General features: G+C 43.2%; 2 protein-coding genes across 3 annotated transcripts in view; both read right to left on the reverse strand.

Moving 5' to 3' along the window:
- Window positions 1-7473: 7473 nt before the first annotated feature.
- Window positions 7474-13255, reverse strand: LOC107392277 (myeloid-associated differentiation marker-like protein 2). The gene is made up of 3 exons (XM_015969989.3): window positions 13085-13255; window positions 10081-10363; window positions 7474-8322 (listed from the first exon to the last, which is right to left on the reverse strand). The coding sequence occupies exons 1-3, from the start codon at window positions 13107-13109 to the stop codon at window positions 7683-7685; spliced, it is 948 nt and encodes a 315-aa protein (XP_015825475.1). The 5' UTR covers window positions 13110-13255; the 3' UTR covers window positions 7474-7682.
- A 6591-nt stretch (window positions 13256-19846) lies between these two features.
- Window positions 19847-26078, reverse strand: part of aspscr1 (ASPSCR1 tether for SLC2A4, UBX domain containing) — a 41354-nt gene continuing 35122 nt past the window's right edge. For both annotated transcript variants that reach the window (XM_015970001.3, XM_015970010.3), the window contains one exon: window positions 19847-20120. In XM_015970001.3, the coding sequence (XP_015825487.3) occupies window positions 20110-20120 (11 nt within the window). In that variant the 3' untranslated portion in view covers window positions 19847-20109. The remainder of the gene's footprint in view (window positions 20121-26078) is intronic.

Genomic DNA, 26078 nt, shown 5'->3' on the forward strand with positions numbered 1-26078 from the left:
ATGATGAATGACCCGGGCTTTTCTGAGTCAGAGGACTCCAAATCGCTTTACACTACAGCGTATCATTCATCCATTCACACGCTGGTGGTGATGAGCTACATTATAGCCACAGCTGCCCTGGGGTGCACTGACAGAGGCGGGGCTCCAGAGCGCCATCGGTCCCTCCGACCACCACCAGCAGGTAAGGTGGGTTAGGTGTCTGGGTCATTTATCATATATCCTAGACAGGAATTACTAAGTAAGTGACTGTTGACCTTTAACTGTCAACGTGAAGCACATTGTAATGAAATTAAAGGTGCAGTATGTAAGAATATAGTGATAATGTTGCAGTGAGGAAATCCCAAGAGATCCAATGTTTCAGTCATTGAGGAAGGAAGGTTCTACTGAAACATGCTTCATACCCAGATTTTCTCCTTTCAAAACGAAGGAAGGCGGGCCATAACGACTGTTTACCATCAGTGAGTGTGGGGGTCGCTGTGTCTCCTGAGAGCTAATGCTGCAGAGCTGACTGTTGTAATTTGATGACGGCCGGAAAAAGCTCCTGAGGACTTTAAAGTGGTTGTAGCAGTCACATTTTACCGCAGGATGACATTTGTACTTCATTTCTACATAATGCTACTTTAACCCTCCTCTCCATCTGCCTACTTCTTTCTTGGATACCATTCATGCCATTCCATGCCAGGATAAATTTACTCTCCCCAGGAGGAAGCTGTGTGTCTCCCTTGGAGCACCAAATTTATTTAGTCATAGGAATGCAGACGTAGGGATGGTGGATGTCCACGTGAAGCAGAACGAGTCTGAGCTGGACCCCTAAGAGCAGCAGCTGTTCTGACCCACTCAGTCAGCAGGGCACTAATACAGACAGGTTGTTCCTTTATGTGATGTCACTGTCCTCCTCGGTGTCTTTGACTCTGTGTTGTAAAGAGTTTTGTGAATTTTATTAAAAATTCAACTCACCCATTAGGGTGACCTATATTTGGAAAAACGATTCCCAGTGGAGGTCATGGAGTTCTGCGGCTCAGTCTGGAATGTGTGATCCAACATGGACTAATAATAAAAACAGCAGGTGTTGCATTATGGGAAATGTAGGAGTCCAAATGTCTGTCAGAGAAGCTAAAATTGCTTCATACCCTAAATTACGTTGGTCATAAATATATTTATGGGGCGACGGTGGCACAGGAGTTAAGTGCTCGCCCCGTAATCGGAAGGTTGCAGATTCGAGCCCCGCTCAGTCTGTTGCTGTCGTTGTGTCCTTGGGCAAGACACTCAACCCACGTTGCCTGCTGGTGGTGGTCGGAGGGACCGGTGGCGCCTGTGCTCGGCAGCCTCGCCTCTGTCAGTGCGCCCCAGGGCAGCTGTGGCTACATCGTCGCTCATCCCCACCAGTGTGTGAATGGGTGAATGACTGATTGTGTTGTGAAGCGCCTTGGGGGGTTCCAGGACTCTAGAAGGCGCTACATCAAATACAGGCCATTTACCATATTTAGTTCATGTTTAAGCAGCCTCTGACATTCATCTTCTTCTACAGACGTTTCTATTTTCTCTCCCTTCCCGAGGTTCTTGTCCTGGTTGCCCAGAGCGCTTCTCTGCATTCCTCCTGAAAACGCTATTTTTATTAAATAATGGATTTGATCAGCTGGTCATTCAACATGGTGACAAGATGTTTTCAACAATGAGAATGGAGCAGGGGGCTACTTGACCAGATGGAACGCACCCGATGGGGTATATGCTGGATTCCTGGAGGGAGTGGAATATTAAAGGCCTTTCCCAGCTGTCCGTGGAGGACATGGAAGACGTATGGATGTTCGGCCTGATAACTGTACTGATGTTCATGGTCTGCCTGTATCTGTTTCTGTTCTAGATGTTCTGTGTGTGACCTTGGGCAGGCGAACTGCGGAGACAAACTTCTCTGCTCCAGGATGCTGGGGAGAGAGTAAAGTTCATTCTTATTCTGGTATTTAAATGTAATTTTTACTGAAGATGAACGACACACATATTTACATATATGCTAGTGTGCATTAAAGTACAGTGGCCCACAAGGGCCAACAAAATACAAAAGCCACAACACAACATTAAAACCTACAATTGTTGGAGAAGGCGTTGTGTGTCAGAGGTCACCGAAACAGGACGCTGTCCACAGCCTGCTTAACCTGCCTGGAATGCTGCGTGCCCCGCCACCGGGAGGGAAGCCATAACAACCCTAACCCGTCTCGAGTTCCTCATCCATTCTGCAGTCACAAGGAGACTCCAGACAGAAGACAGAACTCTTATCTTTAATAAAGTCATTTTATTCTTGTTTATACAGTGATTTTTCTCACTTTACAGGTTAATTAAAATTACACAGATCAGTGAATGCTTCATCTAAAGTTATTAATAATGTCTTGATTACTTGACAGTAACAAATACGTGAACATTATTTTTTTATGAAATGCCTTATTTCACATCTTAAAGACACCAAATGAGTCTGCTTGATGATTTAATAATGATTTATTATCAGTTGTGTCACATATTAATATCAGACCACAAACAAATGACTGTTATATCCTGTTTACTTCATATATCAACTGAAATCAGCCTTTTGAGTTTCTTGATAAAAGGGGTGACGCCCGAGGCAGGGGCGGAGCCAGAGTGTTTTTTGGAGCAGAGCAAAAAGGAGTACAATCAATGAACCTGGGGGGACCGCCCACTGCTGGCAAGAAACCATGTCATCACAATCGATGCAGCCACCATGTTGGCAGCGTCCGAGTCCTTGCTTGTTACTTCAGACAACAGCCTCCACCACCCTCTCTTCCATGTTTTAACTAGAAGCAGTGACTTGTTTAGACTGTACAGTGACCCGCTCTATTTACGTATTTGTCTTGTTTTCGTCAACTATTCTGCGGTTAAATAAATGAAAGAGCAGCAGAAACACTTAAATGGCTACAAACCGAAATATAATCAGAATCTGTTAAAGCAGTAGCAGTGGTACACTTCTGTTCATCACCATCTAAGCTGATTTTCATTGGTTAAAATACACGTTTATTATATTGATATCAGGATATTCTCTGAAATTGTAAAGTCAGTTTTTTAGAGAAATAAACTTAAATTCAGGTGTGTGTGTGTGTGTGTGTGTGTGTGTGTGTGTGTGTGTGTGTGTGTGTGTGTGTGTGTGTGTGTGTGTGTGTGTGTGTGTGTGTGGGTCAGCTTGCAGCTGCAGGTGCAAAAATCTCCCTCGCCAAAGGTCATTGGTGCAGGTCAAAGGTCCAGTTTGTTGGCATCCTTGTGGGACTACAGGGAGTGCAGCCTCAACATGGCAGAGTCCAGGGTGTTGCCACCATCAAAGCTCCAACGAACGTCTCTGAACTTCAGAGTTTTTATTCACCAGTTCGTAGAAAATACGCTGAGATGGCGAGACCTCTGCCTGCCTTGCTGAAAAAGGAAGTGCCTGAGCAGCAGCAACAGGCCATGGAGGACCTGAAGGCCGCATTGTGCTCAGCTCTGTGGCGCTTCCTGATTGTGACAAAGAGTTCCACCTTGAGGTCGGGTTCACAACCCACTGCTTGAGTGCCGGTCCGTGTCAAGTGTATGACTGCCACAGGCGTGTCGCAGCCTGTCCGAGCAAGATCTTGTCCAGTCCTGAGTTAAAATATTCTTAATGTGAAAAAGTTTTGCTATCCACCATGTGGGCGGTTTAACACTTTCCCAGCTACATCGGTGGACAGAAAACTCAACATCAGCCAGTGACCTTCCTTAACGGTCAACCCATCAGAGATGGTGTGGTGACCAATGCACACACTGCCTCATGGCTACCAGCTCTTCAGAGCTTTGGCATCGAAGTGCGCTACACCCAAAACCGTCACAGCCCTCTTGGCATGGGTCTGGCTGCGTGCCAACATTGCTTGGACGACACTGCTGCGTCAGTCCTGCCAGCCAAGCCTCCCCAGACCCTGCTGAACCACAACCACCACTGCACTGCCCACTCACCACAGCCACGAATACACCTCATCAACACGCACTAACACTGTAGGGGTCTTAGCACACCTCTGTTTCGCTTGGCTTCCTGGGGCTGGAGGCTAGGAGGGAGATCTGGCCGTCTGGTTGGGGTCTGGGTGGTGGGTTGCTGTGCTCAGCGTTGGGCGGGGGAGCCTGCTCATCAGTACCTCAGCAGAAAGAGTCAAACTCTGGGAACCGGTGATGGTTGTACCCCATGTGCAGCAGTACCGGGACCAAAGTGAATAGGGTGTGTATGGGGAGCATGAGTGGGTGTCCGGCGTGCATTTTTGTAAGTCTTAGGTTGTATGTGTATGTGTGCGCATGAGGGAGGAAGTGTGTGACTGTGTCTGTGTATGACTGTATATGTCAGGTGGGGTCTTGAACTCCTCCTCTCTCCTGGGACTTCTTGTGATGCTATGCATCTTCGCCCCCACCTCCCCCTGCCACACCTTGTGTGGAGTGCGGTGCCTTGGTCTGCCTGAATGTTCGTGGCTCCCGGGTCAGGGGGTTTAAGATTTTTGGCGTCTGTCTGATCAATCCTGGTGGCTGCCTGCTGGGTCCCCGGCGGGGCTGGTCACCCCTGGGTCCCGGGTCGCTGGGTCCCGGGCTCGGCCGGCTAGGGGGTGGGAGGCTGCCGGCGGGCCTGTGGGCTTGCCCCAGATATCTCCCGGGACTCTGCCGGCTACTGGCTGTGGCCCCCGGGGCGATCCTCTGTGCCTCTCGAGGGGGGCTGGGGCTTTTCTGGTCGCAGTCTCCCTGGGGTTCCTGTGCTCTGGGGCAGCTCCTGGATCTCTGGGACTTGGAGCTCCCTCCATCTCCTACACATCTTTGGGGGGCAGATCTGTGGCCCCTCACACTCTCTATTGAATGCTTCTATAGAGAAACCTTACATATACAAGCTTGTGTACACACACAGGTGCTCACATGGTGCTCTCATAAGTATGGACTTGGGCACGTTCAACACATGTCATAAGGCTATGGTGGGCACTAAATGCACTGTGGTTTATTATCGTGTGATTGTAAAACAATGTTGATTTTATATTTCCTCAACAGGTTGACGCAGTGATAGCTTGCTCCTGTTGTATTGTTGTGTGTGTTTTTCTCTTTCTGCAGGTCTAGAAGCAGACTCTTGTTCATCATTGGTTGTTTAGGTTTGTGGAACATTCCAGCTTCCTGCCATTACCTAGAGGTATCTCAGACTAGACGGGTCGTATCAGAGCTAATCTATGGGTTCCTGGTACCTAGAGGTTCACTCCACCGACAGTGTCCATCTCGACCTCCTGACCCCCTGGATCGCACAGGGATCTTCACACAAGTGGGTAGACTCGGCACAAATTGCGTTGGATGGTTTTTATAAACAACCTTTAGATTATCAAACATACAGACACATTTATTTTACAACCCAGACTCCACAATCTCTCTCAGATACTTAAGAAAGGTTCTACTAAAACATCTGACTCACATTCCATCCATTGTCTGTTATCTGCATGACCATCATTCCATTCATACTTTGTCATGTACATAAATTAGTTTAGGAAAATAGAATCAAGGTCATTTTTATAACTATAAATGTAAAGTGTTTATGGTCCCTGAATAGGTCAAAGAAACTAAAGTCTTCTAATTAAACATTCAAAGACCAATCAGATTGATATTTAATATTAATATGGAACAACACATCTTATTGATCCGTTAATGTAGCCAATCCTTAACGTTACATCTTTAATCCATATATAGAATCAATATTGCGTGGCAAACTTTAACTTCCATATTTTGCTCATCTGCCATTTTTATGGCTTTTTTTTTTAACATTCCCGCTACGGTTCTCATCATTAGCGGTGTTTTTACCATCCTTTCTACATCCACCATGCCCCAAACACGAATTGGCATGTAGAACGTTTAAGATGTGTTAGCCTGACTTTCTTCACATGAAGCACAGACTCTGTCGCTCCGCGCAGCAGCATCACTCTTTATGACTGGATGAGTGATGTTCTTCTTCTGGATCGGAGTCAGTCATTACCAGACAGAGTCAACGATGACCAGACTTGTCAGCAACTGTAAGTTTTTCCCTTTACATTCACCCCTACATGTTCTGCGTTCGCTCCTCTTGTCTTCTGGCAGCCTCCTGGCGGGAGGCGGCTTTCAAACTTAAAAACCCAGAAACACTCAATACAAACATACCACAAGTGTTGCTCAGACTACTGAAGATAGACATCTCCACCATCTTCTGGTGTAAAGTAGTGACTTCATGAGGGATCATATTTGCAGCAGTGGCTCGTTAACGTCAGCAATCACACTTAAAGGTTAAATCGATCTTTGGACATACAAATCGATCCTCATGAATATTTACGAGAATCGATTCAGAATCGGAGAATCCATTTTTTCAACACAGCCCTAATTGGAACACGTTGTGCGGGCCCCCTGCTTAAATAGGGGCACCGCCACCCCAGTCGGCCAATCCAGTGGAACTGGCTCTGATGTCCACTGTTGTATATTCACTTTATTGTGGAGCAAGTTTAAGTAAAAAAAAACCATCACATTCTGGGGTCTTTGACAGTTCTGGTCTGCATTATAATGTTTGACCTAGTTGCTTAAAGATCCTTTAATTATACGTTCATATTGATCTGAAATGACACTAATTTTTACCTTTCAGAGTAAGTGTATTTATTTGGATTTGACCCGTTAGTTGGGACCAAACAGAACAAATTCTCGGTCACAGTGACCATGTTCAGGTTGTGCAAAAGTTTATTTTGTTATTGTTCAAATATTGCAGCTCAAACTGAAGGATATCTGAACACTAGAGAGCTGTCATCCAGCAGTGTCATCTTCTAGATGGCAGCTTCAGCATAAGTGTTTATTTCTGTCTCAGAAATGCTGGGTGTGGGGTCCGGCAGACGGCAGAGATGCCACAGCAGATTTTTAATTATTCTAAGCTGCAGCTATGAGTTAGGTGTCCTCCTGCGGGTCGAGATCTCAGGGTCGGTGAAAGGTCGGCGTGGCGGAGAGTCAGGTGCTTCAGTGGGGGTGGGGGGTGGGGCATCTCAGCAGGAGTGAAAGTTTAATATTTATTGTGTGAGAACAAATATTTCAAACAGGGATGCACCGATTCCAGCATCGGTATCGGTAAAAGTTAACCGATACCGATGCAGTTGCTTGAAATATTGTGATCATTTATATTAATATATTTTATTTTATCTATCTCACCGTCTCTTCCTGTTGAAAGCAGAGAAGAAAATAAAACCTGTATTCCAATTCATAGCCGTTTTTGTGTGGCAGAAGTATCGATATCGGTAATCGTATCGGCGAGTACTCAGATCCAAGTATCGGTATCATATCGGTTTGAAAATAGTGGTATCGTTGCATCCCTAATTTCAAATATTAATTTTGTTTTTCATTTTGACATCAAGCGAAACAAATTGCTGTTGTTTGTATTCATATTCATAAAAAGCATTTTTATATGAAAACCTGTTTTAATATGCAAAAACAGAAAGTCCTTATATTTAGTTTCATAGAAAGGTTTCCAGACCGGTTTAGCTGAATTATGTCATCGTCATTCAGCTTCATAAAAATACAAAGTCTTGTACACAAAGTTGTAAATAACTGTTGTGATTTCACCAATCTCTGCAGTCTTGGGCACAAAACAAAGTTCAGATCGAAGTCTTTTCTGCATCTGAGACATCAAATAAACTCAAAAAGCAGTGGCGTCAGCGGTCCTACACCCGTGAGCTGGAGGAGACAAACTTTACTCTCTGAGAGTAAATCAGGTCTGTCAGATAGAGTCCAAAGTTTATGCAGGAAAAGACTGCCACCACCACTTTGCTGTCCCAGGGACACTTCCCCCGGGGACATGAGGACGGTCTCCATGGGGAGCCATACTTGGTGTCAAAGCAGAACACTGGCCACACCACTGAGGCGCTCAGGTAGAGCAGAACCTCCAGGAGAGTGCACACCACCACAAAGCGGTCAAAGGGCATGCAGTGCACAGGCTTGGTACGTTTACACACGGTCAAAATGACCACCAGAACCGTCAGAGCGAAGCAGGAAGCATAGACCACCACGCAGTAGATGGTAGCGCCGTAGAGTGAGTACTGACTCCCATTGGCCAGGGCTCCAAAGATGATGCAAGCCACGAAGGCCTGGACTACTTTGAGAAGGCCGGGGACAGTGGCCATGTAGCCCACCACGATCTGTCCTGGTCTGGCCCGACACAGAGCCACCTCAGCACCGTAGGCCAGGGTGCCCAGGATGGAGCAGACAGTGACAGCGATGCGAAAATCTCGAACATCACAGCCTTCATAGGGGCACTCAGATCGGACGAAGAAGAGTGGGTAGACCACCGAAGCGGTCATGTACCTGCAGGCAGAAAGGAGAGTCAGTGTGATTCTGTCAGGGGAAACACCTAAAGAGAAAGTTTTAAGCCAGAGTGATCTTAGTTTAGAGAACGTAAGATTCTACGTCCGCTGGGTCCGGTCCGTCACCATTTGCTGTCCGGGCGGACCCCCGATTCATTTGTTCCAAGTGTGGTGTCATCCGAAACACAACAACATCCTGTGGTCAAATGTGGGCACTGAAGTCCATTTTTACATTCTGTTTCAGGTCGGTGCTTTTTGGAGAGACGTGAACATCATCAGTTTTTTTATTTCTGTAGTGATGAATACGTGATGAAAGGCAACCGTAGATTCTAACTCATGACCAAGGTCTGTTAGTGGCTCGTGGTGAGACCGTTTACTCCCAGGCTAGAGTGACCCGGACGGGCTTTCTGAGATTACACTAATTATCCAACACGGATCAGAGAGAAAGACCCCCCCAAATCCCGGGGGTGGGGGGTGGGTGGGTGTGTGTGTGTGGGGGGGGGGGGGGGGGGGGGGCAGCTGCTCTGTTAGATACGTTTGGAAGAAAACCCTACGTATTTTAATGTGTAATCACACGATTTAGCAAAAATACTTTGATATCTCAGAATTCCCTTTCAAATTCAGCTGAATTCACTCACATTCTTTTTTCGGTGTCGCCCTCTACTGGCCGCGTCCTCCTTGCTGATGTCACGGTCCCAGGAGTGATCCAGTGTGAATACGCCATCGTGTGTGTTCGTGGTCCTGTGGCCACGCCTCCTTACCTCTGTTACTCCTTCTATGTCGTTGTGGTTCTGTGTCTATGACCCGTGTCCCGTCCCAGTCCGTTACGTGGGTTTCTCGTGTGCGGGGGTGTTGCGGCTCACTTCTTTATTGTACTTTCTGCTCTTGTTTGGCTGCTCTTGATGATAAATGATAAATGACCCGCACTTGTATAGCGCCTTTCAAAGTAAGACTCCAAAGAGCTTTGCAGTACAGTGTATCATTCATCCATTCACACATTCACTCACACACGATGGTGATGAGCCCTGGGACGCACTGACAGAGGCAAAACACAGGCGCCACCGGTCCCTCCGACCACCACCTGCAGGCAAGGTGGGTTAAGTGTCTTGCCCAAGGACACAACAGCAGCATTCTCTGTCCGGAGACGGGATTGAACCTGCAACCTTCTGATTACTGGACAACCCGCTCAACCTGCTGAGCTGCTGCTGTCCTTTCTACTGTATATGACTACATGTTTTTACCTGCTGATATCTTGTCCTTTTGGTGTACTAATCTTTTTCTGACTGTCATGGATGGTTTGTATGTGTTAGTCTTCTAGTTTGCAATAACAATAAAAAGCCAGCTATCAGAACATTATACCTCAGAGCAAATATAACAACAGAAGAACAAGACCACAGACTGCAGGACCGACACATACATACCTGTGGATACCCAACAAGGGCAACAAGAAAACTAAAAACAACAACAGAAAAGAAAACAAACCAACAAGAAGAACCAGAACCAGTAATAACCCTAACCCTAACCAAAGGCACAACAGGAAAAATAATAACGATGAAAGAACATAACATCAACACACCGACAAAACCAAACATGACAGTCAGAAAAAGATTATTACAACCAAAGGACAGGACATCCATGTCTGCATTTCTCCGCTTTATATGGGGATGGGTCAGATGCGAGGAACACATGTCACGCACACCGTTGTGTGACAACTAAAGGGTCTTTAACAATCAGAGCAACACCTGAAAGCATGACTCACATGAGCGTGGCGCAGGCGGCGCACGTGACGGTGAGGTTGTCCCAGGACACACGCAGGCAGCTGTAGAGACGAGTGGCATCCAGGAAGAACACCACCGTGGACATGGAGAAGCAACAGCACCACGCTGCCATGCAGAAGGCACCCTGAGAACCACTGAACCCAGCTTTGTGGGTTACCATGGCAACCACAGCACAACCCATAGTGATCTGACAGAGGCGAGCTGCTCCCAGAGCAGAGCAGAGGGCATTTCTGTTCAGGTAAGGGCCGCCATGAGGGTCCATCACTGCAGAGACAAAAATAATCTTTAAAGGGATTTGTTTGTTTTTGTTAAGCTGCTTAACTCTGACCTAAGAGTCACTCAGGCATGATAAGCTTCTGTCATGATGTGAGCCAGGAGGAGGTTAGGACCCAAGATGCAGAACCAGGATGACACAAAGCAGGAGTAGTAGAAAAACGTCAAATCCTTTATTAGGAATAATTGTCCAAAAGTCAAATCCAAAAGGGCAGGTAGCCAAAAACCTAAATCCAAAAATCCTAATGCGCAACCCTAGAGACCAAGAGACAAAGAGCTCCTTTAAAAAGCAAAACCTAAAGACATCCATATACTTAGAGACCAGCAGAGGGAAACGAGACAACTCTGACACAAACAATGGGCCGACAACACATTCAGATGCAGACAGGGTTACATACACAGAGGGAAACAGGTGACAGGTGTGTGGGGAGTGAGACCAGAAGGGATCAGGTGAGACTGATTAAGTGGGGAAAACTGACTAGGTAAAATTAATCTACAGAGAACTAAAGATTAGTGAACTCCTGAACCTGAAAACTAGACACCAGAAGAAAAACACTAACAGGGATGGGATAACTAAATCTGAAATCACTAAGGGAGAACCTGAGGGAAACCTGGAGGGAGCTGGAGACCTAAAGGGGCAAAGAAACCTAAGGAGAACACCTAGGGGGAAAACCTGGAGTTGGCTGGGGAACACAAGGAGACACATGAGGGGGACGCAGGACGCAGAACATGACAGCTTCCTAAACCGTCCAAACTTCACGATGACCTCAGCAGCAAACATTAGGGAGTTTGTAACTGCTTGTCTTAATCACACACGTAGGTTTGATTCATTTAGGTATCAAAGACGATGCAATAAACATATAAAAAAACATTAAAAACATGCTTTTTGCATTTTAATGCCTTTGGGCCAATCAGGTTAAAACTTTAAAGCAAGTTAATTATTAATAATTCACTTATTAATACAATTTATTTTTTTTTATTAATTTTTATTTTGTAGTTAAAGAAATTATATTATAAAATTTGCTCTTTCCCAAAAATATTCAAACTCCAGCATGAAAAATTTCCTTCAAAAAAATTAAACAATTTCTATGTATATTTAATTTAAACTTTCATTCAAGCTTTGCTTGTCTCAGTTCTTTCAATTTTTAAAAGTTTGAAATTGAAATTTTTTCTGCTTTCACAATGAATTCAGTCACGAAAAGACCAAGCCACACTTTACAATGAGGGCCCCTTTATTAACGTTATACAGTGCATCATTAGTAAACAAAGGGTCCCTTTATTAACGTTACTTAGTGCATCATTAAGCATTAGTAAAAAAGGTCCCTTTATTAACGTTGCTTAGTACATCATTAAGCATTAGTAAACAAAGGGTCCCTTTACTAACATTAATTAGTGCATCATTAAGCATTAGAAAGCAAAGGATCCCTTTATTAACGTTATTTAGTGCATCATTAAGCATTAGTAAGCAAAGGGTCCCTCTGTTAACGTTACTTATTGCATCATTAAGCATTAATAAACAAAGGGTTACTTTATTAACGTTACTTAGTTCATCATTAAGCATTAGTAAACAAAGGGTCCCTTTATTAACATTACTTAACAAAGGGTAGCTTTATTAACATTACTTAGAGCATTATTAAACATTAATAAACAAAAGATCACTTTATTAACATTACATAGTGCATCACTAAGCATTAATAACACAGGGTCACTTTATTAACGTTACTTAGTGCATCATTAAGCATTAATAAACAAAGGGTCACTTTATTAACATTAATTAGTGCATTATTAAACAACAGATCACTTTATTAACGTTGCATAGTGCATCACTAAGCATTGATAACACAGGGTCACTTTATTAATGTTACTTAATGCATTATTAAGCATTAATAACACAGGGTCACTTTATTAACATTACTTAGTGCATCATTAAGCATTAATAAACAAGGGGTCACTTTATTAACGTTACTTAGTGCATCACTAAGCATTAATAAACAAAGAGTCACTTTATTAATATTAGTCAGTGCATCTGCTCAGTAATACAATACATTATATGGTTAAGCAGTTGCTAATACTTTATTTAATATTTTATTATTGCTTAATAATGCACCAAGTAACCTAATAAAGGGACCCTTTTATCTGTTAACTTGAGGGGGAGCAGTAGCAGGTTAGTCCAGTAATCGGAAGGTTGCAGGTTTGATCCCGGCTCTGAGTATGCTGCTGTTGTGTCCTTGGGCAAGACACTTAACCCCCCATTGCCTGCTGGTGGTGCTCAGAGGGATCAGTAGCGCCTCTGTCAGTGCGCTCCAGGGCAGCTGTGGCTACATCATAGCTCATCACCACCAGCGTGTGAATGGGTGAATTACTTATTGTATTGTGAAGCACCTTGGGGGTTGTAGACTTCCATAGAAATAAAGGCCATTTACATTTTAACTCCCACATCAAGAACTAAAATAGCTTTTTGTTTTCTGTAATGTTAACTTTCTGTTGGGGCAACACGGGTTAATATTTAATGTACGGCACATTTAAGACCATATCAATGAGAGGTCAAAATTCAAACAAGCATCTCCACATGTTTTGGTTTAGTTTGTTTCCCAACCATGTTCATTTACACGAGGATCCCTTCAACATCAACAGTGTTCCTTCCTGAAAACGTTCTGCATCCTTCTTAAACCTGGCAGGAATCAGAGCATTGGAACTGGAAATAGGACTCACCGCTGGGCGTAGAATTCCCCCTCATCCTGGAAACGTTTCAAGTCTTTAAGGAACTAAACGTTCCACATGTTCACCTCCGTGTTCCGGGACCAGGGTCTCCTCAGGAATCGTCTCACTTTCTCTGTGACACACACCTCCTCACACACTTTCTCCCTGCCTGAGCTGCGAGGTGAAAATGTGTGTGTGTGTGTGTGTGTGTGTGTGTGTGTGTGTGTGTGTGTGTGTGTGTGTGTGTGTGTCCGTCCCTGCAGTCCCCTCAGACCAGAATGGAAGGTATGTAAGGCGGGGTCGTCACCATGGGGGGGTCATGTTCGTAGGGTGGGGAGCCGAGGCATGCAGGCATGTTTCAATCATTTGGCAGACTCACATTAGGATTATTTTGTCTTTAATTTTTAAATATTACAGATTAAAAGACCAAAATAACTAATGATGGCGGAAAAAGATGAAAAGTGTTCAACATTAAAATGTAATAAAAAAGGGTTAAATAAAAAAACACTAAAATACGTTTTTCATTTAAAACAAAAGGAAAATGTGTCCTTAAGCCTCTGAGAGCATAGCTCAACCACAGAGCAGACCCTCCACAGCAAAATGCCGGGACAAGTTTTACATGAATGTGATGGATCTGTGAATGTCGGTGGGAACAAATCTGTAAAAGAGGAGAGAAAACCCAACAACACTTCAGAAGGGTGAGATGAGTAAAACCATGCAGGCAATGAGAGAGTAACTATGGCAAGCTGTCTTGACATTTAATCATCAATCAGCCCTCTCTATTTTTCCTTTTTATATAGCAGCTATTTAGTTTACCCTAGAACTAATTGTATTCTTATTGATCAGAATGAAGATAGCAGCAGCTATGGTGTTACTATGTAAATGATAACTAAGGATATCCAGAATAGCAACTCTAAAACCTACGGTGGCCTTTTTAACATTTATCACAGACTGGATGTGTATTCCTGATACTCCTATTGTTCCTTGTAGACATTAACATTCCAGATATGCATGAGAACATTCATACTGAATGTCTGAAATGTTCATCCTAGGAATCATTCAGGTTAAAAAGAACGTAACTGTGTTATGCAACATAAAAGTAATGTCTCAGTTACTTTGCTAGGTAACTAATTACTTTTAGTGAGGGAGTGGTTGTGTTGATTAGATGCAGGAAGGTGTGACCTAGACTGAAGCTGCATTATAGGTGCTGGAAAGGTTAAATGTAAGCCCCACCCCTATTTAAAGTGGATTTTTCACGTTTGACATAGCTTCTTTTACTCCTCTCTCACAGTGGCGTGTCCAGATCTTTTAAAAAAGGGTGGCCCAGGTGAGGCACAACTTTGTGCATGGGTGGCACGAGTGGTTATGCTTTTTTTGTTTTACCCCCAAGCCTTTTGTGGACAATGAAAAGCCTATTTAAAGGTAAATTAGTGTGGTGGCCAATCAGATTCCAAGGGTGGCATGTGCTACCCCAGGCCACTCCCTGGACACGCCCCTGCGCTCTCAAACCATCTGTCTTCTAGGTCCAGAATGTGTCCTCCCTGAAAAGTGTGTCCCCTGTCCTTCAGGTGTAGGTGGACTCCAGAGTCTTGACCTGGAGAGGTGGCTCTCCTGTGTTGTGCCATGTTTTTGTGTAATTGTTTAGTTTCAGCTGCTTCTGTTCGGGTGTCGCGTCTTTTGCTGCATATTCTGGTTTTTATGGTTTCACCCATACCTGTGTGCTTTGTTTGTTCAGTTTCAGGTCTTTGTCTCCACCTGCTGGTCGGAACACAGAACAGCTACATCAGATGAATGGGAAGAGCCTAATAAGTGTATTAGATGTTTATTTATTTGGATGTGTCATTATATGTTTATTCAAATTCCAGAATCTAAATCCTAATCAGAGAAATAACCACATTTCTGGCTCAACAGGCCTGATTCAGTTAGTTCGATTAAAACATAACTGAATGTGAATGTTTTAAATGCTGTAGATGAAAATGTTAAATAAAATTGATATCCAGAGGCAGCATTAGCTCAGGAGGTAGAGCGGGTTTTCCAGTAATCAGAGGGTTACAGGTTTGATACGGGTCAGAGAATGCTGCTGTTGTGTCCTTGGGCAAGGCTGGTGTTGGTCAGAGGGACCTGTAGGCCTCGCCCTTGTCAGTGCGGCCCAGGGCAGCTTTGGCTGCACTGTAGCTCACCCCCACCAGTGTGTGAAGTAGTAGAATCCTAAGAAGGTGATGTAAAAATACAGGCCATTTAATAACTGAGTGAGATGTTTACCATAAAGCCCCATTAGGCACAGTGGTGGAGGGGTGATGGTTTGGGATCACTAAAGGTGTATTAATTAATTAATTAATTAATTGAATATAGCACTTTTCAGGACACTCAGAGACGCTTTCACACACTCTCACATTCACACACTGTCACTGCCAGTGATGGTGAGCTACTTTGTAGCCACAGCCACCCTGGGGCGGTCTGACAGAGGCGAGGCTGCCATTTGGCGCCGTCGGCCCCTCTGACCACCACCAACACAGGCAAATTGGGTGAAGTGTCTTGCCCAAGGACACAACAGCAGAATACCCCTGGCAGGAGCTGGAATCTAACCATGACCCTCCGATCATGGGGCAACCCGCTCTACCACCCGAGCAACTGCTGCCCCATGTAGAAACGAAGTTAAAATGACACCCTGTGGTACAATGTGGTTACTGCAACACCTTTAAACAACTCTGGAGCTTGTTGCCGGCCGTCATCGAATTACAACTGTCAGTGCTGCGGTATTAGCTCACAGAAGACACGGCACACCGACACTCACTGATGGTCAGCCATGTGCAGAAGGGGATGGAGGGTGCTTGAGCACCTGCCCCTTTTGTCCAAAGTGTCCAAAGTGCCCTTTTTCCAGTCTTCTGTCAGATTTTACCATCCAAAACTGTCATGCTTGGATACAGGTCAGGCACTAGGACCATGCGGAGGCGGACACCTCAAGCTGAAGCCTATTTTCCCTTAGACCCACCCACAAGATCATTGATTAGCTCTTCCGCATCATGCTAACATGTGATGACTGTCCCCGCTATCGCTCCAATAGGGAGCCTAAGTCTCCTCCCTTTCCAGTCGGCTCACGGGTCCCCAGAAGAACGAAAAAACAAATGCACGTCAACAGGGCTAAAAACGCTGTTTTCTAATCCGCTTAGCCTTACGCCCTGGATCTCATACATGTTCTACCGCAACTGAAATGAAAAGTAATGATGGGTGTTTCGACCACGCCAGTCACGTACTTTGAGATTTATCAACTTGTAAAAGTTCGTAATTAGCATGACTACAAACTAGAAGTTGGCACGTCGTATATGTGATGTCACCACATAAGCTCCTCCCCCCACCACATGACCAGATTTATGGTGGTTCTTTCCTCCTGTGGGAAGTTTGCTGAACTTACAACCCTTTTCCCTCAGTTTTCTCCGTGTCTGATTCGATGACGCCACTTTTGTGAAGCGCATTTGTAGTCCTGGACTTATTTTCACACAAAAACCTAAAATAGCGTTTCCCCTGTTCGAAAACAAGCACATTCTTGGTATCAAAATGTGTCTTTAAAAATCACCGGACATCATATGTGAAATCCATAGCACAAAAAAAGTGGAATTAGAAAATAACGTTTTAGCCCCATTGACTTGCATTGATTTAGTTTGTTCTTCTGGGGACCCGTGGTCCGGAAGTAGGTGGGCGTAACCTAGGCTCCCTATTCGCAGCCATGGGGACGGCTGATGATGCGTTCCAGTTGTCCTCAGAAGTTGTTTTTCTGAGATAAGTTAGCTGAAAATTATTCAATAAACTTGGAATTCTGAGTTGTGAGCTTGTAGGTTTGCGAGGACCCCAAGATCCCAAATTTAAAGATGGCTGTACCCAGCGCTATCAAGAAGTAGTATTCATCAGTGGTGGCTCTTCCATGGGGGTGCTAGAGCGCCGCCCCACCGGTCTCACAGGAAAAAGAAGAACACAGACTATAAGTGTAATCCCAGTAATCACTGCAGATGCAGCGCCAATCCGCCTGTCGATCTCATGCTCCAGTTTTCTCTCACTCGTGAACAAGACCCCGAGATACTTAAAACTCCTCCACTTGGGGCAGGACCTCATCCCAGACCTGGAGAAGGCAATCTAACCTTTTCCGATTTAAGACCATGGTCTCAGATTTAGAGGAGCCGATTCTCATCCCGCTGCTTCACACTCGGCTGCGAACCGCTCCAGCGAAAGCTGTAGATCATGTTCTGATGAAGCCAACAGGACCACATCATCTGCAAAAAGCAGAGACCTGATCCTCAAGCCACCAAAACAGATGCCCTCCACACTTTGGCTGCTCATAGAAATCCTGTCCATAAAGGCTATGAACAGAATCGGTGACAAAGGGCAGCCTTGGCGGAGTCCCACTCTCACTACAAATGAGCCCAACTTACTGCCGGCAATGCAGACTAACCTCTGACACCGGTCACACAGGGACCTAACAGCCCGTATCAGAGGGTCTGGTACCTCACACTTTCGGAGTACCACCCACAGGGCCCCCCGAGGGACGCGGTCAAATGCCTTCTCCGAATCCACAAAACACATGTAGACTGGTTGGGCAAATTCCCACGCACCCTCCAGGATCCCCCTAAGGGTATAGAGCTGGTCCAGGGTTCCACGGCCAGGACGAAAACCACATAAGTCCTCCTGAATCTGAGGTTCGACAATCCAATGGTCCCTCCTCTCCAGAACCCCTGAATAGACCTTACCGGGAAGGCTCAGGAGTGTGATCCCCCGTAGTTGGAACACACCCTGCAGTCCCCCTTTTTAAATAAGGGGACCACCACCTCGGTCTGCCAATCCAGTGAAACTGCCCCTGTTGTCCATACGATATTGCAGAGCCTCTGTGACCACTCGAGCCGCATTCCGCTTGGACTGCTGGTACCTATCAGCTGTCCCTGGAGTCCCAAAGGCCAAAAAGACCTGACAGTGTCCACCAGCGGGTTCGGGGGTATGCCGCTACGACAAGCACCGACGATCCTGCGGCCACAACTCCGGTCGGCCACCTCAACAATGGAAGTACGGAACAGGGCCCATTTGGACTCAATGTCCCCTGCCTCCCCCGGAACATTTTGGAAGTTCTGTCGAAGGTGGGAATTGAAACCTTTGGGCCTGCCTGGTCTGACCGGCATCCTCCCTCACAATTAGGGCCAACTCACCACCAGGTAGTGGTCAGTTGACAGCTCCGCCCCTCTCTTCACCCGAGAGTCCAAGACATGCGGCTGCAGGTCAGACGAAACAACAACAAAGTCAATCATCGAGTTGTGGCCTAAGGTATCCTGGTGCCCAGAGCACATATGGACACCTTTATGTCTGAACATGGTGTTCATTATGGACAATCCACTACTGGCACAGAAGTCCAATAACAAAACACCACTCTAATTCAGATCAGGGGGCCGTTCCTCCCAACCACACCTCTCCAGGTCTCACTGTTGTTGCCCACGTGAGCGTTAAAGTCCCCCAGCAGAACGAGGGAGTCACCGGAAGGAGCGCTTTCCAGCACCCCCTCCAAGGTCTCCAAAAAGGGTGGGTAGTCTGAACTGTAGTTTGGTGCATAAGCACAGACCACAGTCAGAACCCGTCCTCCCACACTTAGGCGGAGGGAGGCTACCCTCTCATTCACTGGGGTAAACCCCAACCAAGATGGGGGGCAACTAGTATGCCCACCCCTGCTCGGCGCCTCTCAGTGGGATCAACTCCAGAGTGGTAGAAAGTCCAACCCCTCACAAGGAAACTGGTTCTGTAGCCAGAGCCATGCGTTGAGGTGAGTCCAACTATATCTAGTCAGAACCTCTCAACCTCACACACCAACTCAGGCTCCTTCCCCACCAGAGAGGTGACATTCCATATGCCAAGAGCCAGCTTCTGTAGCAGAGGATCAGACCGCCAAGGTCCCCGCCCTCGACTACCACCCGTCACACACTGCACCCGATCCCCTTGGTCCCTCCCACGAGTGGTGAGCCCATGGGAAGGGGGACCCACGTTTCCTCTTTCCAGCCACCAGGCGCTCGCCAACCTGCCCCACCTCCAGGGGGCTCCAGAGACCTGCGTCTGGGTGAGGGAAAAATGTTTCCATTTATATTATTCATCATAAGGGGTCATCGGACTGCTCTTTGTCTGATCCCTCACATTATTAGACTGGAAATAATGAGGGAAATATTCTGGATCAGCAAACTTATGGCCATAGTATGTGCAATATTCTGGAAATGGTATGAAACGTCCGTGTGTGTGTGCATCTGTGTGTGGTGTGTGCATGTGTGTATGGTGTGCATGTGTGTGTGTGTATGTGTGTGTGTTGTTTGCATGTGTTGTGTGCATGTATGTTAGCACGTGTGTGTATGGTGTGCATGTGTGTGTGTATGTTCTTTGTGATGCATTGCATGTCCACCTGCTATCAGAACAGGACTTAGTATTGGAAGATAATCAAAAATCAAACAACTTGGACTCAGATCAGGGCAAAAATGTGTTTGTAACATCTCTAGATGTAAGTCGGCTTTAACAATTAAAACAGTCATTTATGAACCAACATCACTTTCAATAATGACACTAAATGAAGTGTTTTCCTAGTTTATATTATGTTGTTTGAACCCAAGGTCTGTCATTATGTGGATTTTCTAACTGGTTGGATCGTGATCTGTTTAAAACTTGCTCTAGATGTGCCCCTTTCTTAACTTTGAGTCCCGCCCCTTCATAGAGACCATCCCACAACAAACAGGGAGATCAAAGAAATGTCACACGAATCGGTTTAGTTTTACATTTGAAAATTTTATTTAAACACAAGTTTTAAAACAGAACTAGCACTTTAACTTCTGATCCTTCACAGCACACTCTTCTCCCAAACACAAACTGGAATCTTCAACAATCCTCTTGGAAATTCATTTATTCAACCATTTTCCTCTATTTTGGAAACCTACTGGGATGCAGGCGTCTTCCACCATAAATCAAGTCCACCGTGATCAGAGAGGCAAACCTCTAAATGCACCAGAGTCCTCCGATGGTCACACGTCTCATTTCTTACCTGAGTGGAGAAACAGGAAACAGCAGTGATACACTAAACAAATATTAAATGATCTCAGATTAAAAATAACTTTATTACTTTCATTATTTCTGTTTGTATTTTAAAAATCAGCTTTAAGGGTAAAAAAAATCACAAACACACCTGAATCTGCTTTTCACAATAAACTAGAAGAGACATAAAATCCCGTAAAAGCTGGGCTGATTACCAGGATGCACGAGGATGGGAATAAAGTTTTAATTAGGAATATGTGGGCTTTAAAGGAAGACTAGTCTGATGGCGTGTCTTTATGATGGAGGACGACTACTGAGAGCGTCTCTGCAGACGTCTACATGTGGCATCTATAATCCAGATTCAAAGGCCACAGCTCTCTCTCTTCTACACACACACAGACAAAGGCTCGACCAAAGCAGAGCAACATCGTCTTGGCGACCAGCGGAAGCACCACCCCACACCACAGGGACTGGGACTGACTGATGTGTCCCAGCAGCAGGCTCCGCTTCTGGGCCCTTGGTGTCTGTAGTGGTCACTTGGACCGGATGGGGCGATCGCTCCGAAAGGATCCTTCTGTTCCTACTTAAGTCCTGGTCGTCTGAGTCAACAGATTCTATTAAATGTGGTCAGAGAGTTTTTGTGTTTGACACGAATGTTGTGGTTCTTTTAATCCAAAAACAGGAAGTGATCTCTGTGCATCTACAACTCATCTGACCTCTGCAGAGCTGATGCTCTTTAGTACGTTAACTGGATTATTTAAGGTGGTAAGGATAACAGATCATTTCATTCAAAAACACTAGAAAGGTGCTCACATTAGACGAGTTCATTTTACTGGAGTGTTATGTTTTACTAAAACAGACGAAACCTACAAACCTACAAACAGATTTGTGACTCGGACACCAAATGGCAAAAATACTCTCACTAAATGGTACAAATACTCTCACTAAATAGTACACATACTTTCACCAAATGGTACAAATCATCTCACTAAATGGTAAAAATACTCACTAAATGGTACACATACTTTCACCAAATGGTACAAATACTCTCACCAAATGGCACAAATACTCTCACTAAATGGCACAAATACTCTCACTAAATGGCACAAATACTCTCACTAAATGGTACAAATACTCTCACTAAATGGTACAAATACTCACTAAATGGTACACATACTCTCACCAAATGGCACAAATACTCTCACTAAATGGTGCAAATACTCTCACCAAATGGCACAAATACTCTCACTAAATGGTACAAATACTCTCACCAAATTGCACAAATACTCTCACTAAATGGTACAAATACTCACTAAATGATACACATACTTTCACTAAATGGTACACATACTTTCACTAAATGGTACAAATACTCTCACCAAATGGTACAAATACTCACTAAATGGTACACATACTCTCACCAAATGGCACAAATACTCTCACCAAATGGCACAAATACTCTCACCAAATGGTACAAATACTCTCACTAAATGGTACACATACTTTCACTAAATGGTGCAAATACTCTCACCAAATGGCACAAATACTCTCACTAAATGGTACAAATACTCACTAAATGGTACACATACTTTCACTAAATGGTACACATACTTTCACTAAATGGTACACATACTCTCACCAAATGGCACAAATACTCTCACTAAATGGTACAAATACTCTCACCAAATGGTACAAATATTCTCACCAAATTGCACAAATACTCTCACTAAATGATACACATACTTTCACTAAATGATACAAATACTCTCACCAAATGGTACAAATACTCTCACTAAATGGTGCAAATACGCTCACTAAATGGTACACATACTTTCACTAAATGGTACAAATACTCTCACCAAATGGTACAAATACTCTCACTAAATGGTACACATACTTTCACTAAATGGCACAAATACTCTCACTTAATGGTACAAATACTCACTAAATGGTACACACACTTTCACTAAATGGTACAAATACTCTCACCAAATGGTACAAATACTCTCACTAAATGGTACACATACTTTCACTAAATGGTACACATACTCTCACCATATGGCACAAATACTCTCACTAAATGGTACAAATACTCTCACTAAATGGTACACATACTTTCACCAAATGGTACAAATCGTCTCACTAAATGGTAAAAATACTCACTAAATGGTACACATACTTTCACTAAATGGTACACATACTTTCACCAAATGGTACAAATACTCTCACCAAATGGCACAAATATTCTCACCAAATGGCACAAATATTCTCACTAAATGGTACAAATACTCTCACCAAATGGTACAAATACTCTCACTAAATGGTGCAACTACTCTCACCAAATGGCACAAATACTCTCACTAAATGTTACAAATACTCACTAAATGGTACACATACTTTCACTAAATGGTACAAATACTCTCACCAAATTGCACAAATACTCTCACTAAATGGTACAAATACTCACTAAATGATACACATACTTTCACTAAATGGTACACATACTTTCACTAAATGGTACAAATACTCTCACCAAATGGTACAAATACTCACTAAATGGTACACATACTCTCACCAAATGGCACAAATACTCTCACCAAATGGCACAAATACTCTCACCAAATGGTACAAATACTCTCACTAAATGGTACACATACTTTCACTAAATGGTGCAAATACTCTCACCAAATGGCACAAATACTCTCACTAAATGGTACAAATACTCACTAAATGGTACACATACTTTCACTAAATGGTACACATACTTTCACTAAATGGTACAAATACTCTCACTAAATGGTACAAATACTCTCACCAAATTGCACAAATACTCTCACTAAATTGCACAAATACTCTCACTAAATTGCACAAATACTCTCACTAAATGATACACATACTTTCACTAAATGATACAAATACTCTCACCAAATGGTACAAATACTCTCACTAAATGGTGCAAATACGCTCACTAAATGGTACACATACTTTCACTAAATGGTACAAATACTCTCACCAAATGGTACAAATACTCTCACTAAATGGTACACATACTTTCACTAAATGGCACAAATACTCTCACTTAATGGTACAAATACTCACTAAATGGTACACACACTTTCACTAAATGGTACAAATACTCTCACCAAATGGTACAAATACTCTCACTAAATGGTACACATACTTTCACTAAATGGTACACATACTCTCACCATATGGCACAAATACTCTCACTAAATGGTACATATACTCTCACTAAATGGTACACATACTTTCACCAAATGGTACAAATCGTCTCACTAAATGGTAAAAATACTCACTAAATGGTATACATACTTTCACTAAATGGTATACATACTTTCACTAAATGGTATACATACTTTCACTAAATGGTGCACAAATACTCTCACTAAATGGTACAAATACTCTCACTAAATGGTACAAATACTCTCACCAAATGGCACAAATACTCTCACCAAATGGCACAAATACTCTCACCAAATGGCACAAATACTCTCACCAAATGGCACAAATACTCTCACCAAATTGCACAAATACTCTCACTAAATGGTACAAATACTCACTAAATGATACACATACTTTCACTAAATGGTACAAATACTCACTAAATGATACACATACTTTCACTAAATGGTACACATACTCTCACCAAATGGCACATATACTCTCACCAAATGGCACAAATACTCTCACCAAATGGCACAAATATTCTCACTAAATGGTACCAATACTCACTAAATGATACAAATACTCTCACCAAATTGCACAAATACTCTCAACCAAATGGTACAAATACTCTCACTAAATGGCACAAATACTCTCACTAAATGTTACAAATACTCACTAAATGGTACACATACTCTCACTAAATGGTACAAATACTCTCACCAAATTGCACAAATACTCACTAAATGGTACACATACTCTCACCAAATGGCACAAATACTCTCACCAAATGGCACAAATACTCTCACCGAATGGTACAAATACTCTCACTAAATGGTACACATACTTTCACTAAATGGTGCAAATACTCTCACCAAATGGCACAAATACTCTCACTAAATGGTACACATACTTTCACTAAATGGTACACATACTTTCACTAAATGGTACACATACTCTCACCAAATGGCACAAATACTCTCACTAAATGGTACAAATACTCTCACCAAATGGTACAAATATTCTCACCAAATTGCACAAATACTCTCACTAAATTGCACAAATACTCTCACTAAATGATACACATACTTTCACTAAATGATACAAATACTCTCACCAAATGGTACAAATACTCTCACTAAATGGTGCACATACTTTCACTAAATGGTACACATACTTTCACCAAATGGTACAAATACTCTCACCAAATGGCACAAATATTCTCACCAAATGGCACAAATATTCTCACTAAATGGTACAAATACTCTCACCAAATGGTACAAATACTCTCACTAAATGGTGCAACTACTCTCACCAAATGGCACAAATACTTTCACTAAATGGTACAAATACTCACTAAATGGTACACATACTTTCACTAAATGGTACACATACTCTCACCAAATGGCACAAATACTCTCACTAAATGGTACAAATACTCTCACCAAATTGCACAAATACTCTCACCAAATGGCACAAATACTCTCACTAAATGGTACAAATACTCTCACCAAATTGCACAAATACTCTCACTAAATGGTACAAATACTCACTAAATGGTGCAACTACTCTCACCAAATGGCACACATACTCTCACTAAATGGTACAAATACTCTCACCAAATGGCACAAATACTCTCACCAAATGGCACAAATACTCTCACCAAATGGCACAAATACTCTCACCAAATTGCACAAATACTCTCACCAAATGGTACAAATACTCTCACCAAATTGCACAAATACTCTCACTAAATGGTACAAATACTCACTAAATGATACACATACTTTCACTAAATGGTACAAATACTCACTAAATGATACACATACTTTCACTAAATGGTACACATACTCTCACCAAATGGCACATATACTCTCACCAAATGGCACAAATACTCTCACCAAATGGCACAAATATTCTCACTAAATGGTACCAATACTCACTAAATGATACAAATACTCTCACCAAATTGCACAAATACTCTCAACCAAATGGTACAAATACTCTCACTAAATGGCACAAATACTCTCACTAAATGTTACAAATACTCACTAAATGGTACACATACTCTCACTAAATGGTACAAATACTCTCACCAAATTGCACAAATACTCACTAAATGGTACACATACTCTCACCAAATGGCACAAATACTCTCACCAAATGGCACAAATACTCTCACCGAATGGTACAAATACTCTCACTAAATGGTACACATACTTTCACTAAATGGTGCAAATACTCTCACCAAATGGCACAAATACTCTCACTAAATGGTACACATACTTTCACTAAATGGTACACATACTTTCACTAAATGGTACACATACTCTCACCAAATGGCACAAATACTCTCACTAAATGGTACAAATACTCTCACCAAATGGTACAAATATTCTCACCAAATTGCACAAATACTCTCACTAAATTGCACAAATACTCTCACTAAATGATACACATACTTTCACTAAATGATACAAATACTCTCACCAAATGGTACAAATACTCTCACTAAATGGTGCACATACTTTCACTAAATGGTACACATACTTTCACCAAATGGTACAAATACTCTCACCAAATGGCACAAATATTCTCACCAAATGGCACAAATATTCTCACTAAATGGTACAAATACTCTCACCAAATGGTACAAATACTCTCACTAAATGGTGCAACTACTCTCACCAAATGGCACAAATACTTTCACTAAATGGTACAAATACTCACTAAATGGTACACATACTTTCACTAAATGGTACACATACTCTCACCAAATGGCACA

The sequence above is a fragment of the Nothobranchius furzeri genome, chromosome 6 (genome assembly GCF_043380555.1).
Source record: "Nothobranchius furzeri strain GRZ-AD chromosome 6, NfurGRZ-RIMD1, whole genome shotgun sequence".
Classification (NCBI taxonomy): Eukaryota; Metazoa; Chordata; class Actinopteri; order Cyprinodontiformes; family Nothobranchiidae; genus Nothobranchius; species Nothobranchius furzeri.

Excerpts from the sequence above, each read along its gene's own strand:
- LOC107392277 (XM_015969989.3), bottom strand. The coding sequence starts at position 13,109 with ATGAGGGGGAATTCTACGCCCAGCG. Across the intron at positions 10,364-13,084 it reads GGGGAATTCTACGCCCAGCG|TGATGGACCCTCATGGCGGC; the intron begins GTGAGTCCTATT and ends TTGTCTCTGCAG. Across the intron at positions 8,323-10,080 it reads GCCGCCTGCGCCACGCTCAT|GTACATGACCGCTTCGGTGG; the intron begins GTGAGTCATGCT and ends TTCTGCCTGCAG.